Source organism: Scyliorhinus canicula, chromosome 12, assembly GCF_902713615.1.
Source record: "Scyliorhinus canicula chromosome 12, sScyCan1.1, whole genome shotgun sequence".
Taxonomy (NCBI): domain Eukaryota; kingdom Metazoa; phylum Chordata; class Chondrichthyes; order Carcharhiniformes; family Scyliorhinidae; genus Scyliorhinus; species Scyliorhinus canicula.
The window spans coordinates 164,462,777-164,477,968 of NC_052157.1; the positions used below are offsets into that span (position 1 = coordinate 164,462,777).

The 15,192-nt window shown below is 48.4% G+C and overlaps 1 protein-coding gene across 1 annotated transcript in view; it reads left to right on the forward strand.

The window, feature by feature from the left end:
* pigl (phosphatidylinositol glycan anchor biosynthesis, class L) overlaps positions 1-15,192 on the forward strand; it is a 71,334-nt gene that overhangs the window by 48,086 nt on the left and 8,056 nt on the right. The window contains exons 3-4 of the mRNA XM_038813137.1: positions 6,358-6,448; positions 13,430-13,497. Coding sequence (XP_038669065.1) covers positions 6,358-6,448; positions 13,430-13,497 — 159 coding nt within the window. The remainder of the gene's footprint in view (positions 1-6,357; positions 6,449-13,429; positions 13,498-15,192) is intronic.

Sequence of the window (15,192 nt, forward strand, 5' to 3'; positions counted from 1 at the left end):
GTAATACCAGACACCGTCCCTGAGCCTGTGTAATACCAGACACCGTCCCTGAGCCTGTGTAATACCAGACACCGTCCCTGAGCCTGTGTAATACCAGACACCGTCCCTGAGCCTGTGTAATACCAGACACCGTCCCTGAGCCTGTGTAATACCAGACACCGTCCCTGAGCCTGTGTAATACCAGACACCGTCCCTGAGCCTGTGTAATACCAGACACCGTCCCTGAGCCTGTGTAATACCAGACACCGTCCCTGAGCCTGTGTAATACCAGACACCGTCCCTGAGCCTGTGTAATACCAGACACCGTCCCTGAGCCTGTGTAATACCAGACACCATCCCTGAGCCTGTGTAATACCAGACACCGTCCCTGAGCCTGTGTAATACCAGACACCGTCCCTGAGCCTGTGTAATACCAGACACCGTCCCTGAGCCTGTGTAATACCAGACACCGTCCCTGAACCTGTGTAATACCAGACACCGTCCCTGAACCTGTGTAATACCAGACACAGTTCCTGAGTCTGTGTAATACCAGACACCGTCCCTGAGCCTGTGTAATACCAGACACCGTCCCTGAGCCTGTGTAATACCAGACACCGTCCCTGAGCCTGTGTAATACCAGACACTGTCCCTGAGCCTGTGTAATACCAGACACCGTTCCTGAACCTGTGTAATACCAGACACAGTTCCTGAGCCTGTGTAATACCAGACACTGTCCCTGAGCCTGTGTAATACCAGACACCGTCCCTGAACCTGTGTAATACCAGACACAGTTCCTGAGCCTGTGTAATACCAGACACAGTTCCTGAGCCTGTGTAATACCAGTCACTGTTGGTAGCTGTCAGGGGCTGTTTAGCACAGGGCTAAATCGCTGGCTTTGAAAGCAGGCCAGCAGCGCGGTTCGATTCCCGTAACAGCCTCCCTGAACAGGCTCCGGAATGTGGCGACTAGGGGCTTTTCACAGTAACTTCATTGAAGCCTACTCGTGACAATAAGCGATTTTCATTTCTTTTTTTTTCCATTTCACTGCCCCTGAGCCTGTGTAATACCATCACTCCCCCTCAGCCTGAGTTGGGGAGAGTTACAGAACAAAGCGATCTAGGTGAGGTAGAAATGGGACGGGAATAGAAGTAAAATTTGCGGTAAAAAAAAAAAATGGCAGCAGGGTAGCATGGTGGTTAGCATAAATGCTTCACAGCTCCAGGGTCCCAGGTTCGATTCCCGGCTGGGTCACTGTCTGTGTGGAGTCTGCACGTCCTCCCCCTGTGTGCGTGGGTTTCCTCCGGGTGCTCCGGTTTCCTCCCACAGTCCAAAGATGTGCGGGTTAGGTGGATTGGCCATGCTAAATTGCCTGTAGTGTCCTAATAAAAGTAAGGTTAAGGGGGGGGGGTTGTTGGGTTACGGGTATAGGGTGGATACGTGGGTTTGAGTAGGGTGATCATGGCTTGGCACAACATTGAGGGCCGAAGGGCCTGTTCTGTGCTGTACTGTTCTATATAGGGGTACAGGTTCATAGATCCTTGAAGGTGGAGTTGCAAGTGGACAGGGTGGTGAAGAAGGCATTCAGCATGCTATGTTTTATTGGTCAGAATATTGAACACAGGAGTTGAAGTTGTAGAAGACTTTGGTAAGACCACACATGGAATACTGTGTTCAGTTCTGGTCACCCTATTATAGGAAGGATATTGTTAAACTAGAAAGAGTGCAGAAGAGATTTACGAGCATCGATAAGGTAGATCGTCAGCATCTTTTCCCAAAGGTAGAGGAGTCCAGAACTAGAGGGCAGAGGTTTAAGGTGAGAGAGGAGAGATACAAGAGAGACCAGAGGGGAAATTTCTTCACACACAGGGTGGTGAGCATCTGGAACGAGCTGCCAGAGGCAGGGGTAGAGGTAGGTACAATTTTGTCCTTTAAAAAACAGTTAGACAGTTACATGGGCAGGGTGGTATAGAGGGATAGGGGCCAAATGCGGGCAAGCGGGACTAGCTTAGTGATAGAAACTGAGCGGTATGGACAGGCTGGGCCTGTTTCCATGCTGTAAACATCTATTTTTTTTTAAAAATTTGAATTACACAATTATTTTTTCCAATTAAGGGGCAATTTAGCATGGCCAATCCACCTACTCTGCACATTTTTGGGTTGTGGGGCGAAACCCACGCAGACACGGGAAGAATGTGCAAACTCCACACGGACAGTGACCCAGAGCTGGGATCGAACCTGGGACCTCAGCGTCGTGAGGCAGCTGTGCTAACCACTAGGCCACCGTGCTGCCCATGCTGTAAACATCTATGACTCTACGACAGTCCAAAGATGTGCAGGTTAGGTGGATTAACCATGCTAAAATTACCCTTGAGTATCCAAAGATGTGCATGTTAGGTGGGGTTATTTTCATTTTAATAATCAGGGTTAGATAGGGTGGACAGCGAGAGCCTTCTCCCGCGGATGGAGGTGGCTAGCACGAGGGGACATAGCCTTAAATTGAGGGGTAATAGATATAGGACAGAGGTCAGAGGTGGGTTTTTTACGCAAAGAGTGGTGAGGCCGTGGAATGCCCTACCTGCAACAGTAGTGAACTCGCCAACATTGAGGGCATTTAAAAGTTTATTGGATAAGCATATGGATGATAAGGGCATAGTGTAGGTTAGATGGCTTTAGTTTTTTTTTCCATGTCGGTGCAACATCGAGGGCCGAAGGGCCTGTACTGCGCTGTATCGTTCTATGTTCTATGTTCTAATCATTATTGTCACAGTTGGCTTACATTAACACTGCAATGAAGTTACTGTGAAAATCCATTAGTCGCCACATTGTTCTGGTGCACAGGGGGAGAATTCAGAATGTCCAAATTACCTAGCAGCACATCTTTCGGGACTAGTGGGAGGAAACCGGAGCACCCGGACGAAACCCACGTAGACACGGGGAGAACGTGCAGACTCCACACAGACAGTGACCGAAGCCGGGAATCGAACCTGGGACCCTGGCACTGTGAAGCAACAGTGCTAACCACTGTGTCACCATGCCGCATGGAGATAGGGTGGGAAGTGGGACTAGGTATGATGCTCTTTCCGAGGGTCGGTGCAGACTTGATGGGCTGAATGGCCTTCTTCTGCACTGTATGAATTTTGTGGCTTTGCCTCTGCCACTTCTCAACAGCTGCTGAAACTCTCATCCAAGCCATTATTATTACGCACTCCTCCAATTCTAGCCTCTGTTTTAATTGCTTCACTTAGCAGCTTTATCAGATACCCAAAATGTTGGGGAACACAGTGTTTAGTGAGAGGGAGGAACTGAAGGAGATCAGTATTAGTAGCAAGATGGTTTTGGGGAAATGATGGGATTGAAGGCTGATAAATCCACAGGGCCTGAAAATCTGCATCCCAGAATATTTAAGGAAGTGGTTCTAGACATAGTGAATGTATTGATGGTCACCTTCCAGGATTCTACAGACTCTGGAGCAGTTCCTGCAGATTGGAGGGTGGCTAATGTAACTCTACTATGTAAAAAGAGAGAAAACAGGGAATTATAGACCAGTAAGCCTGACGTCAATAGTGGGAAAAATTCTAGAATCCATTGTCAAAGATTTTGTAGCAGAGCACTTAGAAAACAGTGGCAGGATCGGACAGAATCAGCATGGATTTATGATGGGAAATCATGCTTCACAAATATACTGGAATTCTTTGAGGATGTAACTGGTAGAGTTGATGAGAGGGAGCCAGTGGATGTGGTATATTTGGACTTTCAGAAGCTTTTGACAAAGTTCCCATAAGAGATTAGTGTGTAAAATCAAAGTGTGTGGGATTGGGGCAGTGTATTGAGATGGATAGAAAACTGGTTGGCAGACAGGAAACAAAAAGTAGGAATTAACGGGTCTTTTTCCAAATTGGCAGGCTACTGGAGTACCGAAGGGATCGGTGCAGGGACCCCAGTTATTCATAATATATATTAATGATTTAGATGAGGGAACATAATGTAATATCTCTGTGAGCTGTGAGGAGGATACAGAGATTCTTCAGTGTGATTTGAACAAGTTGAGTGAGTGGGCAAATGAATGGCAGGTGCAGTATAATTTGGAGAAATGCGAGGTTATCCATTTTGGTAGCAAAAATGAGACGGCAGACTACTATCTGAATGGCCATAAATTAGGAGAGGTGAATGTGCAACAAGACCTGGGTGTCCTCGTACACCAGTCACTGAAGGTAAGCATGCAGCTGCAGCAGACGATAAAGAAGGTAAATGGTATGTTGGCCTTCATTACGAGAGGATTTGAGTACAGGAGCAGGGATGTCTTGCTGCAATTATACAGGGCCTTGGTGAGGCCACACCTGGAATAGTGTGTGTCGTTCTGGTCTCCTTATCTGAGGAAGGATGTTCTTGCTATGGAGGGAGTGCAGAGAAGGTTTACCAGACTGATTCCTGGGATGGTGGGAATGACGTACAAGGAGAGATTGAAGTGGTTCGGATTGTATTCACTGGAGTTCAGAAGAATGAGGGGGGATCTCATAGAAACCTATAAAATCCCAACAGGGCTGGACAGGGTAGATGCAGGAAGGATGTTCCCGATGGGGGGGGGGGGTCCAGAACCAGGGGTCACAGTCTGAGGATACGGGGTAGACCGTTTAGGACAGAGATGAGGAGAAATGTCTTCACCCAGAGCGTGGTCGGCCTGTGGAATTCGTTCCCACAGAAAGTAGTTGAGGCCAAACCATTGTATGGTTTCAAGAAGCAGTTAAATATAACACTTAGAACGACGAGGATCAAAGGATATGGAGGGGAAGCAGGATTAGGCTAATGAGTTGGATGATCTGCGGAGCAGGCTTGAAGGGCAAATGGCCTTCTGCTCCTATTTTCTATGTTTACCTGCAGAAGCTCTAACCTCTGCAATTTCCTCCCTTAGCCTCTCCTCGGCTCCTTTAAGACATTCCTTAAAATCTCCTTTGTCCAAGCTTTCAATCATCTGCCCTAAAATCTCCTTATGGGGCTAAGTGTCAAATTATGTCTGATCTTTCCTATGAAGCTACCTGTAATGATTTACTGCATTAAAGACAGACAATTAAAGAACTCACTGGAGGAGGACGCTCCACAAATATCCCCATCCCCAATGATGGGGGAGTCCAGCAAATCAGTGCAAGAGACAAGGAGAAGCTTTTACAACAATCTTCAGCCAGAATATTATGGGGGTGATGCATCTTGGCTTCCTCGGGAGATTCCTAGCATTACTGATGCCAGTCTTCAGTCACTCCATATCACATCAAGAAATGGCTGAAGACACTGGATACTGTAAGGTCAGAATAATATTCCTTCAATAGGACTGAAGGCTTGTTCTCCAGAATTTACCACACCCCTAGCCATGACCATCTCCGACAAGAGAGAATCTGACCATCACCCTTGACATTCAATGGCATTACCATCTCTGAATCCTCCACCATTAATATTCTGGAGGTTCCATTGACCAGAAACTGAACTGGACTAGCCATATAAATACCGTGGCTACAAGAACAGTTCAGAAATTCTGTGGCGAGTAATTCACTTCCTGACTCCCCAACGCCTGTCCACCATCTACAAGACGCAAGTCAGGAGTGTAATGGAATACTCTCCACTTGCCTGGATGAGTGCAGCTCCAACAACACTCAAGAAGTTTGATACCATCCAAGACAAAGCAGCCCACTTAATTGCTCCCCCTTCCACAAACATTCAAACCCTCCACCACCGACGCACAGTAGCAGCCGTGTGTACCATCTACAAGATGCACTGCAGCAACTCACCAAGGTTCCTTATACAGCACCTTCCAAACCCACGACCACTACCATCTAGAAGAACAAGAGCAGCAGATACCTGGGAACCCCACCACCTGGAGGTTCCCCTCCAAGTCACTCTCCACCCTGACTTGGAAATATATCGGCCGTTCCTTCACTGTCGCTGGTCAAAATTCTGGAAACCCCTCACTAGCAGCACAGTGGGTGTACCTACACCACAAGGTGTGCAGCGTTTCAAGAAGGCAGCTCAACACCACCTTCTCAAGGGCAATAGGGAATAGGCAATAAATGCGGCATTACCAGCGACAGCCACATTCCATGAATGAAGAAAAAAATAAATGCAAGTTGTTGGCTAGAGAAACAAAATCCCTACAAGATGTGGTTAAATGGAGGTTTACTGTAGAAAATGATTCTTGAAGCAAGAGTCTATAAATGCTAGTGGTTTGAAAAAGATGTATAAAGGATAAAAGGTGAGTGAAGAGGAGTGGATTTATTCAAATACTGTGTGGGGGGAGCACATTCGCATGACATTGATGCAATGAACAAGTTTCTGTAATTTACCGTCCTATCATTGCTTCAGTTATTCTATTTCCTTGTTTATTTTCTCTAGAGACCTTCCAGATGATCCAGGAGTGCAATGGGACCCAGAGCTCGTTGCGACGCTTATCCTCAAACACATACAGATTCATCACATCAGCCTAGTGAGTTCAAATACAGCCGTGTTTCCTCCCGCCATTTTGCTTCAATTAATCGGTGTGCTGATTTGGCTCGAGGAGGAATAAAGAAACAATATTTTTCTACCTATGCAGGTGCTTCTTGACTTTTCACCTTGAGTTTCCTATACTGAACTCCTTTGTACTGAGGCTATTTGATGTGATTCAAATCAGTGAATGATTACAGGACAGGAGGGGGCCACTCAGTCCAACATGTCCAACCGGTGTGAGATTCTCTCAACTTGTTTGGGTGAGGGGAGTTGGGTGGGGGCTGCAGGATGGCACCATGGTACAGGAAGCCATTCCAGCTGGTGAATGCACAAGAACCAGCAACCCCCCACCACCCTTACCCACTGGTCCACACCACCACTCTCCACCTCCTGCAACCTCCCCCCTCCCTCTCTCACCCTCCCCCACTGGTCCGCCCCCTTCAACCACCCCCACCCCGGCACTCTTCCCCGCTGGTGGGAAACTTAATTCTAGTGAGTTAGCCTTTCAATGACCTGCCTTTACATTCCTGAGGTTTCTTCGAGACAGGATTTACTCCCATTTGGAAGCAAATGGATGTATTAGCGAGAGGCAGCATGGTTTTGTGAAGGGGAGGTTGTGTCTCACCAACCTGATGGGGTTTTTCAAGGAAGTGACAAAGATGAAGGTAGGGCAATGGATGTTGTCGTGTTCCCACACATGGGTCAGGACTTTATACTGTAAGATCTGCATAACGCACCCAGGTGTATCAAAACTGAAAATGCTGGCCCGCAGTTACTTCTGGTCCCCTGTATGCAGAGAGCAGCTGGTTCAGTAGTGCAGAGCAGAGGCTTCCGCCCGCTGCGCCTCTTCACCCTCGGGAATGGGCTGGTCGGCCTTGCGTGCGCCTTCATGCCAACTTTGTCGGTCCTTTCCAGAGCTCGATGTTTTTAGTTCTGGCGGATGCCAAGTGTGGCCTGACTGAGGTGCAGCTGCAGCATGACTAGCCAATTTTTATACTCAATGCCCCGGCGAGTGAAGGCAAGCATGCCGTACACCTTCTTGAGTACCTTCTCCACCTGCGTTGCCACTTTCAGTGACCTGTGCACCTGTACACCTAGATCCTGCTGCCTATCCAGACTTTGAAGGGTTCTGCCATTTACTGTATATTTCTCACCTGTATTCAACCTTCCAAAATATATTACCTCACATTTGTCTGGATTAAGCTCCATCTGCTATCTGTCCTCATCGCTATCCGCAATCCCACCAACCTTTGTGTCGTCCGCAAGCTTAATCAGACCAGTTACATTTTCCTCCAAATCATTTATATATACTACAAACAGCAAAGGTCCCAGCACTGATCCCTGTGGAACACCACTAGTCACAGCGCTCCAATTAGAAAAGCACCCTTCCATTGCTATTCTCTGCCTTCTATGACCCAGTCAGTTCTGTATTCATCTTGCCAACTCACCCCTGATCCTGTGTGTCTTCACCTTCTGTACCAGTCTGCCATGAGGGACCTTGTCAAAGGCCCAAGTCCATGTAGGCAACATCCACTGCCCTATCTTCACCTTTGTCACTTCCTCAACAAACTCGATCAGGTTGGTGAGAAACCTACATGGACTTGGGTCTTTGACAATGTCTCGATTGCGCCCATTTCTTCTTCTTCCTCGACTTTAGCAACTTTGTCGTCTTCTCCTCATCACCGTCCTTTCAGAGAGCCTTTGGGAGGTGAAATGTAATAAGCAGCACCGGACATACCGTGTGGGGATGATTGTTTTCACTGTGCTCCTTGAGGAGTATGAGTTCCTTCCACTCGGGATGGGGTAACGTACCCATACTTGTCTAAAGGGTCGGCCAGTGTGGAACTGACTGAGAGTGAGAGAGAGAACCCGGTGAGGTTTATATACTTGTTGTTTAAATAAATGTCTGTGGCCTCCCTGTGCCTGACTAAACCACCCCTCCCCTCAAGTCGGAGCTGAGGAGGATGACACAGAACTCCCCCCCCCCCCCCCCCCCCCCGACCCCACTCTGTTGGGAAGAGTAGTACTGAGCTCCTCAATCCTCCCCCCGCCAATCACCCCTCCCGGGTGCTCCTGCATTTCTTTGGCGCCAGTTTGAATTCTAGAAAGAGTGGTGTTGTTTCTCAGCTCCTGCAAAATGAGCACCAAAGACGTTGCTGCCATGTTGCTGAGAAAACAATAACTGAATCCCAGTCACTCGGTCATTGAATGTTGTGTTCCTTCCATGAACAAGCCTTTTCCAAGCCAGGAAGAGAGAGACAGCTTGATGGAAGTTATACTGCCTCTGCCTGTATGAGGCAGCTACTGCCTGTGCCAGAAATAATAAGGACACCACAGGAATTTCCATTCCCGAGTCAAGGGTCAACAAGTTGCAGCTTTTCTCCCAGGCTCTCCACTTCTGCTAATAAAGAAACGCATTTCCTCCTCCGAAGCTTCAGAATTGTTGGCTGTACTTTATTCATTGTGAATAATTTACAAGTCCTCTAAATTGAAGGGTTATAAACTATTTTTGGGGGGTTATTCTGGCTGAAGATAAGGTCATTGTGCAAGATTTGCCGTGACAGACGATTGAAATATAAAGGAGCTGCCTTCAACACAATGGGTTCAGTAATGACTGCAGCCTCGCTAGAGTACCGAGAGCTGGTGTATTGGACAATATTCACCAAGTTAATAGAACATTGTCGTTCATTGTGAGGAGTATTGAATACAAAAGTTGGGAGGTTATGCTTCAGATATACAAAGCATTAGTGACACCACATCTGGAGTACTGAGTACAGTGTTTGTCTTATTTAAGGAAGGATGTAAACACGTTAGAAGCAATTCATAGAAGGTTTACTAGACCTGGAATGGGCGGGTTGTCTTTTGAGGAAAGGATGGACAGGTTGGGCTTGTGTCCGCTGGAGTTTGGAAGAGTAAAAGGTGACTTGATTGAAACATAAGATCCTGGGGGAACTTGCCAGGGTGGATGTGGAGAGGACGTTTCCTCTTCTGGGAGAATCGGGAACTTTTTAAAAATAAGGGGTCATCAGTATCCACCAAAGAGATGGACTTGGTGGATGATGAGTCTGGGGGAGGCTGTGTAGATAGTTTGGGTCATGTTGAGATCAAAAAGGAGAAGGTATTGGGGATCTTGAAAAACATTAAGGTAGACAAGTCCCCAGGGATTGACAGGATCTCCCCAGAATACGGAGAGAGGGGAGGGAGGAAATTGCTGGAGCCTTGACAGGAATCTTTGGACCAGGGGAGGTCCCAGAGGACTGGAGAATAGCCAATGTTGTTCCTTTGATTAAGAAGGGTAGCAAGGATAATCCAGGAAATTACAGGCCGGTGAGCCTTGCGTCAGTGATAGGGAAATTACTGGAGAGGATTCTTCTACATAGGATTTACTCCCACTTGGACCGTCCAGTCCAGTTATAACTTCAACTGGGATCGTAACAGTGTACATGGATCTTCAAAAGGCTTTAGATACAGTGTCACACAACAGACTTATGAACAAAATTCTAGATTGTGGAATAAATGGAAAGTAGGTATTTGAGTAAGAAATTGGCTGAGTGACAGGAAACAGAAAGTAGTCATACAAAGAAAAGAACAGCACAGAACAGGCCCTACGGCCCTCGATGTTGTGCTGAGCCTTGTCCGAAACAAAGATCAAGCTATCCCACTCCCTGTCATTCTGGTATGCTCCATGTGCCTATTCAATAACCGCTTGAAAGTGGCCGACTCCACTATAGAACATGATGCCCTAACTTTAAAAAAAACTTCTGCCCGTACTAGGTCCGTATCCCTCTATTTCCTCCCTATTCATGTATCCATCCAGATGCCTGTTAAATGTTGCTAATGTGTCTCACGTTCTGGCAGCACGTTCCAGCGCGTCATAAATGGTTGTTTTTCAGATTGGAGGAAAGTTTGTAGTGGAGTTTCCCAGGGGTCAGTGTTGGGACTCTGGCTCTTTCTGAGATTTAGCACTGACCTAGACTGTGGTGTTCAGGGCACGATTTCAAAATTTGCAGATGATAGGAAGATTGGAAATGTTCTCACCTGTGATGAGGATAGTTTTCTATCACAGATGAGGATAGACTCCGCACAGACAGTGACCCAAGCGGGATTGGAGCCTGGGACCCTGGTGCTGTGAAGCAACAATGCTAACCACTGTGCTACCGTGCTGCCCATGGAGTCCAGAGGAGATTCACAAGAAGGATTCCACGGATGAAGAACTGTAGCTATGATAGATTGGAAAGGTTGGGACTGTTTTCCTTGGAGAAAGGAAAGCTGAGAAAAGAAGCATGGGCGGCAGGGTAACAATGGTTAGCTGTGCCTGGGAAGGGCGACGGGGTAGCACAGAGGGTTAGCTGTGCCAGGGAAGGGCGGCAGGTTGGCACAGAGGGTTAGCAGTGCCTGGGAAGGGCGGCAGTTTGGCACAGAGGGTTAGCAGTGCCAGGGAAGGGCGGCAGGTTGGCACAGAGGGTTAGCAGTGCCAGGGAAGGGCGGCAGGGTAGCACAGAGGGTTAGCAGTGCCAGGGAAGGGCGACGGGGTAGCACAGTGGGTTAGCAGTGCCAGGGAAGGGCGACGGGGTAGCACAGAGGGTTAGCAGTGCCAGGGAAGGGCAGCAGGTTGGCACAGTGGGTTAGCAGTGCCAGGGAAGGGCAGCAGGTTGGCACAGTGGGTTAGCAGTGCCAGGGAAGGGCGACGGGGTAGCACAGAGGGTTAGCAGTGCCAGGGAAGGGCGACGGGGAAGGGCAGCAGGTTGGCACAGAGGGTTAGCAGTGCCAGGGAAGGGTGGCAGGGTAGCACAGAGGGTTAGCAGTGCCAGGGAAGGGCAGCAGGGAAGGGCGGCAGGGTAACACAGAGGGTTAGCAGTGCCAGGGAAGGGCGACGGGGAAGGGCAGCAGGTTGGCACAGAGGGTTAGCAGTGCCAGGGAAGGGTGGCAGGGTAACACAGAGGGTTAGCAGTGCCAGGGAAGGGCGGCAAGGTAGCACAGAGGGTTAGCAGTGCCAGGGAAGGGCGACGGGGTAGCACAGAGGGTTAGCAGTGCCAGGGAAGGGCAACAGGGTAGCACAGAGGGTTAGCAGTGCCAGGGAAGGGCGACGGGGTAGCACAGAGGGTTAGCAGTGCCAGGGAAGGGCGACGGGGTAGCACAGAGGGTTAGCAGTGCCTGGGAAGGGCGACGGGGTAGCACAGAGGGTTAGCAGTGCCAGGGAAGGGCGACGGGGTAGCACAGAGGGTTAGCAGTGCCAGGGAAGGGCGGCAGGGTAGCACAGAGGGTTAGCAGTGCCAGGGAAGGGCGACGGGGTAGCACAGAGGGTTAGCAGTGCCAGGGAAGGGCGACGGGGTAGCACAGAGGGTTAGCAGTGCCAGGGAAGGGCAGCAGGGTAACACAGAGGGTTAGCAGTGCCAGGGAAGGGCAGCAGGGAAGGGCGGCAGGGTAGCACAGAGGGTTAGCAGTGCCAGGGAAGGGCGACGGGGTAACACAGAGGGTTAGCAGTGCCAGGGAAGGGCGACGGGGTAGCACAGAGGGTTAGCAGTGCCAGGGAAGGGCGGCACAGTAACTCAGAGGTTAGCATTGTTGCTTCACGGCTCCGATGTCCCAGGTTCGATCCCGGCTCTGGGTCACTGTCTGTCCGGAGTCTGCACGTTCTCCCCGTTTCTGCGTGGGTTTCCTCCGGGTGGTCCGGTTTCCTCCCACAAGTCCCGAAAGACGTGCTGTTAGGTGATTTGGACATTCTGAATTCTCCCTCTGTACCCGAACAGGCGCTGGAATATGGCAACTAGGGGATTTTCACACTAACTTCATTGCTGTGTTGATGAAAGCCTACTTGTGACAATAAAGATTATTATTATTAAAGATCCTGAGGGATATGGACAAGATAAATGGTGGGAAACTGTTCCCTCACAGGAGTACATCAAGAACTTGAGGGCACAGATTCACAATAATGGGTGAAAGGTGTAAAAGTGATGTGAGGAAAACTGTTTTCACCCACAGGGTGTTTGGAGTTTGGATCAAACTTCCTGAGAGGGTGGTGGAGGCAGGTTTGATCGAGGGACTCAAAAGGGAATGGGACTAGATGGAATGGACTTTTCAGAGAGACAGTGCAGACTCGATGGGCTGAATGGCCTCCTGCACAGTAATTATGCTGTAGTTCTGTGATTTTTCAGTCAGGTTGATAGGTTCCTGATAAGCAAGGGGGTAGGCAGGAATGTCATTGGCAATGAGCAACCAACATATCGGGCAGATCCGTTCTAATGCCTTGCTGTTGCCATCAACAGCTCCACCATCTGCTGTACCAGTGTTATTGCAATTAGCATTATGTTGAAAAACAAGCCTGCCCATTTCTTATTGATCTTATACGTTGAAATTGGGAATATTTATTTTATTGGTAACTGGATGAAAATCTTTCCTAATGCATTTGAAGTACATACACTTGAAGTGTGACAGGGTGGCACGGTAGCACAATGGTTAGCACAATTGCTTCACAGCTCCAGGGTTCCAGGTTCGATTCCCGGCTTGGGTCACTGCCTGTGTGGAGACTGTGTGTGTTTAGCTCACTCAGCTAAATCGCTGGCTTTGAAAGCAGACCAAGCAGGCCAGCAGCACGGTTCGATTCCCGTACCAGCCTCCCCGGACAGGCGCCGGAATGTGGCGGTTCACAGTAACTTCATTGAAACCTACTCGTGACAATAAGCGATTTTCATTTCATTTCCTCCGGGTACTCCGGTTTCCTCCCACAAGTCCCGAAAGACATGCTGTTAGGTAACTTGGACATTCTGAATTCTGCCTCCGTGTACCCGAACAGGTGCCGGAATGTGGCGACTAGGGGCTTTTCACAGTAACTTCATTGCAGTGTTAATATAAGCCTACTTGTGACAATAATAAAGATTATTATTATAACTAATTTTGGAGGGAGCACTTTATGGATAGTTTTCTTTGTAACATTGGTGATGGACCAATGCAATGTTCACCCTTCATTCTGCTCTTGTAGGTGCTGACGTTTGATGAAGATGGAGTGAGTGGACATGCCAACCATATTGCTGTTTACTACGCGATCAGGTAACTATCAAATCACTCGTCTTTTCAAAATTACCCCCTCAGGTAAGACCTACAAATGTTCACTTTATAACTAAGGGGAGAAATAGCAGGGTGCTGGCAATAATTTTCAATTCCTCTGGCCACAGGAGAGGTGTCGGTGGACTGGAGGATAGCCAATGTGGTACCATTATTCAAGAAGGGAGGACGGGATAAACCAGGCATTTACAGGCCAATCAGTCTATTCCAAGTGTGGTCTAACTAGAGTTTTATAAAGCTGCAGCAAAACCTCGCCGCTCTTAAACTCAATCCCCCTGTTAATGAAAGTCAACACACCATACGCCTTCTTAACAATCCTATCAACCTGGATGGCAACTTTGAGGGATCTATGTACATGGACCCCAAGATCCCTCTGTTCCTCCACACTTCCAAGAATCCTGCCTTTAACCCTGTATTCAGCATTCAAATTCGACTTTCCAAAATGAATCACTTCACATTTATCAAGGTAGAACTCCATCTGCCATTTCTCAGCCCAGCTCTGCATCCTGTCAATGTCCTGTTGTAACCTGAAACAACGCTCAACACTATCTACAACTCCACCAACCTTCGTGTCATTGGCAAACTTACTAACCCACCCTTCCACTTCCTCATCCAAGTCATTTATGAAAACCACAAAGAGCAGAGGTCGCAGAACAGATCCTTGCAGGACACCACTGGTCACCAACCTCCAGGTGGAATACTTTCCATCCACTACCACTCTGTCTTCTTTTGGCCAGCCAATTTTGTATCCAGACAGCCAAATTTCCCTGTATCCCATGCCCCCTAACTTTCTGAATGAGCCTACCATGGGGAACCTTATCAAATGCATCACTCACACCTGGGGGCTGGTTTAGCACAGTGGGCTAATTAGCTGGCTTGTAAAGCAGAACAAGGTCAGCAGCACGGGTTCAATTCCCGTACCAGCCTCCCCGAATGGGCGCCGGAATGTGGCGACTAGGGGCTTTTCACAGTAACTTCATTTGAAGCCTACTTGTGACAATAAGCGATTTTCATTTCATTTCAACTGTATAAAACATTGTTTAGGCCACAGCTAGAGTATTGTGCGCAGTTCTGGAATCCACATTATAGGAGGGATGTGATAGCACTGGAAAGGGTGCAGAGGAGATTTACCAGGATGTTGCCTGGGCTGGAGAGTTTTAGTTATGGAGAGAGATTGGATAGACTGGGATTGTTTTCCTTGGAGCGGTGGAGACCAGAAGGGAACATGACAGGTATAAAATTATGAGGGGGATAGATAGAGTTGACAGAAACAAATGTTTCCCCTGGGTGGAGGGATCAATGACCAGGGGGCAGAGATTTAAGGTAAGGGGCAGGAGGTTTAGAGGGGACGTGAGGAAAAACCATTTTACCCAGAGGGTGGTGGGAGTTTGGAACTCGCTGCCTACAAAGGTGGTGGAGGCAGAGACCCTCAGAACGGTTTAGATGTGGAGTTGTGATGCCAGGGCAGACAAGGCTTTGGGTCAAGAGCTGGAAAATGGGATTAGAATAAATTAGGTGATTGACCGACGCAGACGCGATGGGCTGAAGGGCCTTTTCTGTGCTCTGTGACTCTATGTCCCTGTGTAACTGTAACCTTTGGGGATAGATGATGTCTACTGTGAATCAGTGACGTGATATTGTGAATTTAAATTTGGAGAGAAAGGAATTCCAATTATGAAC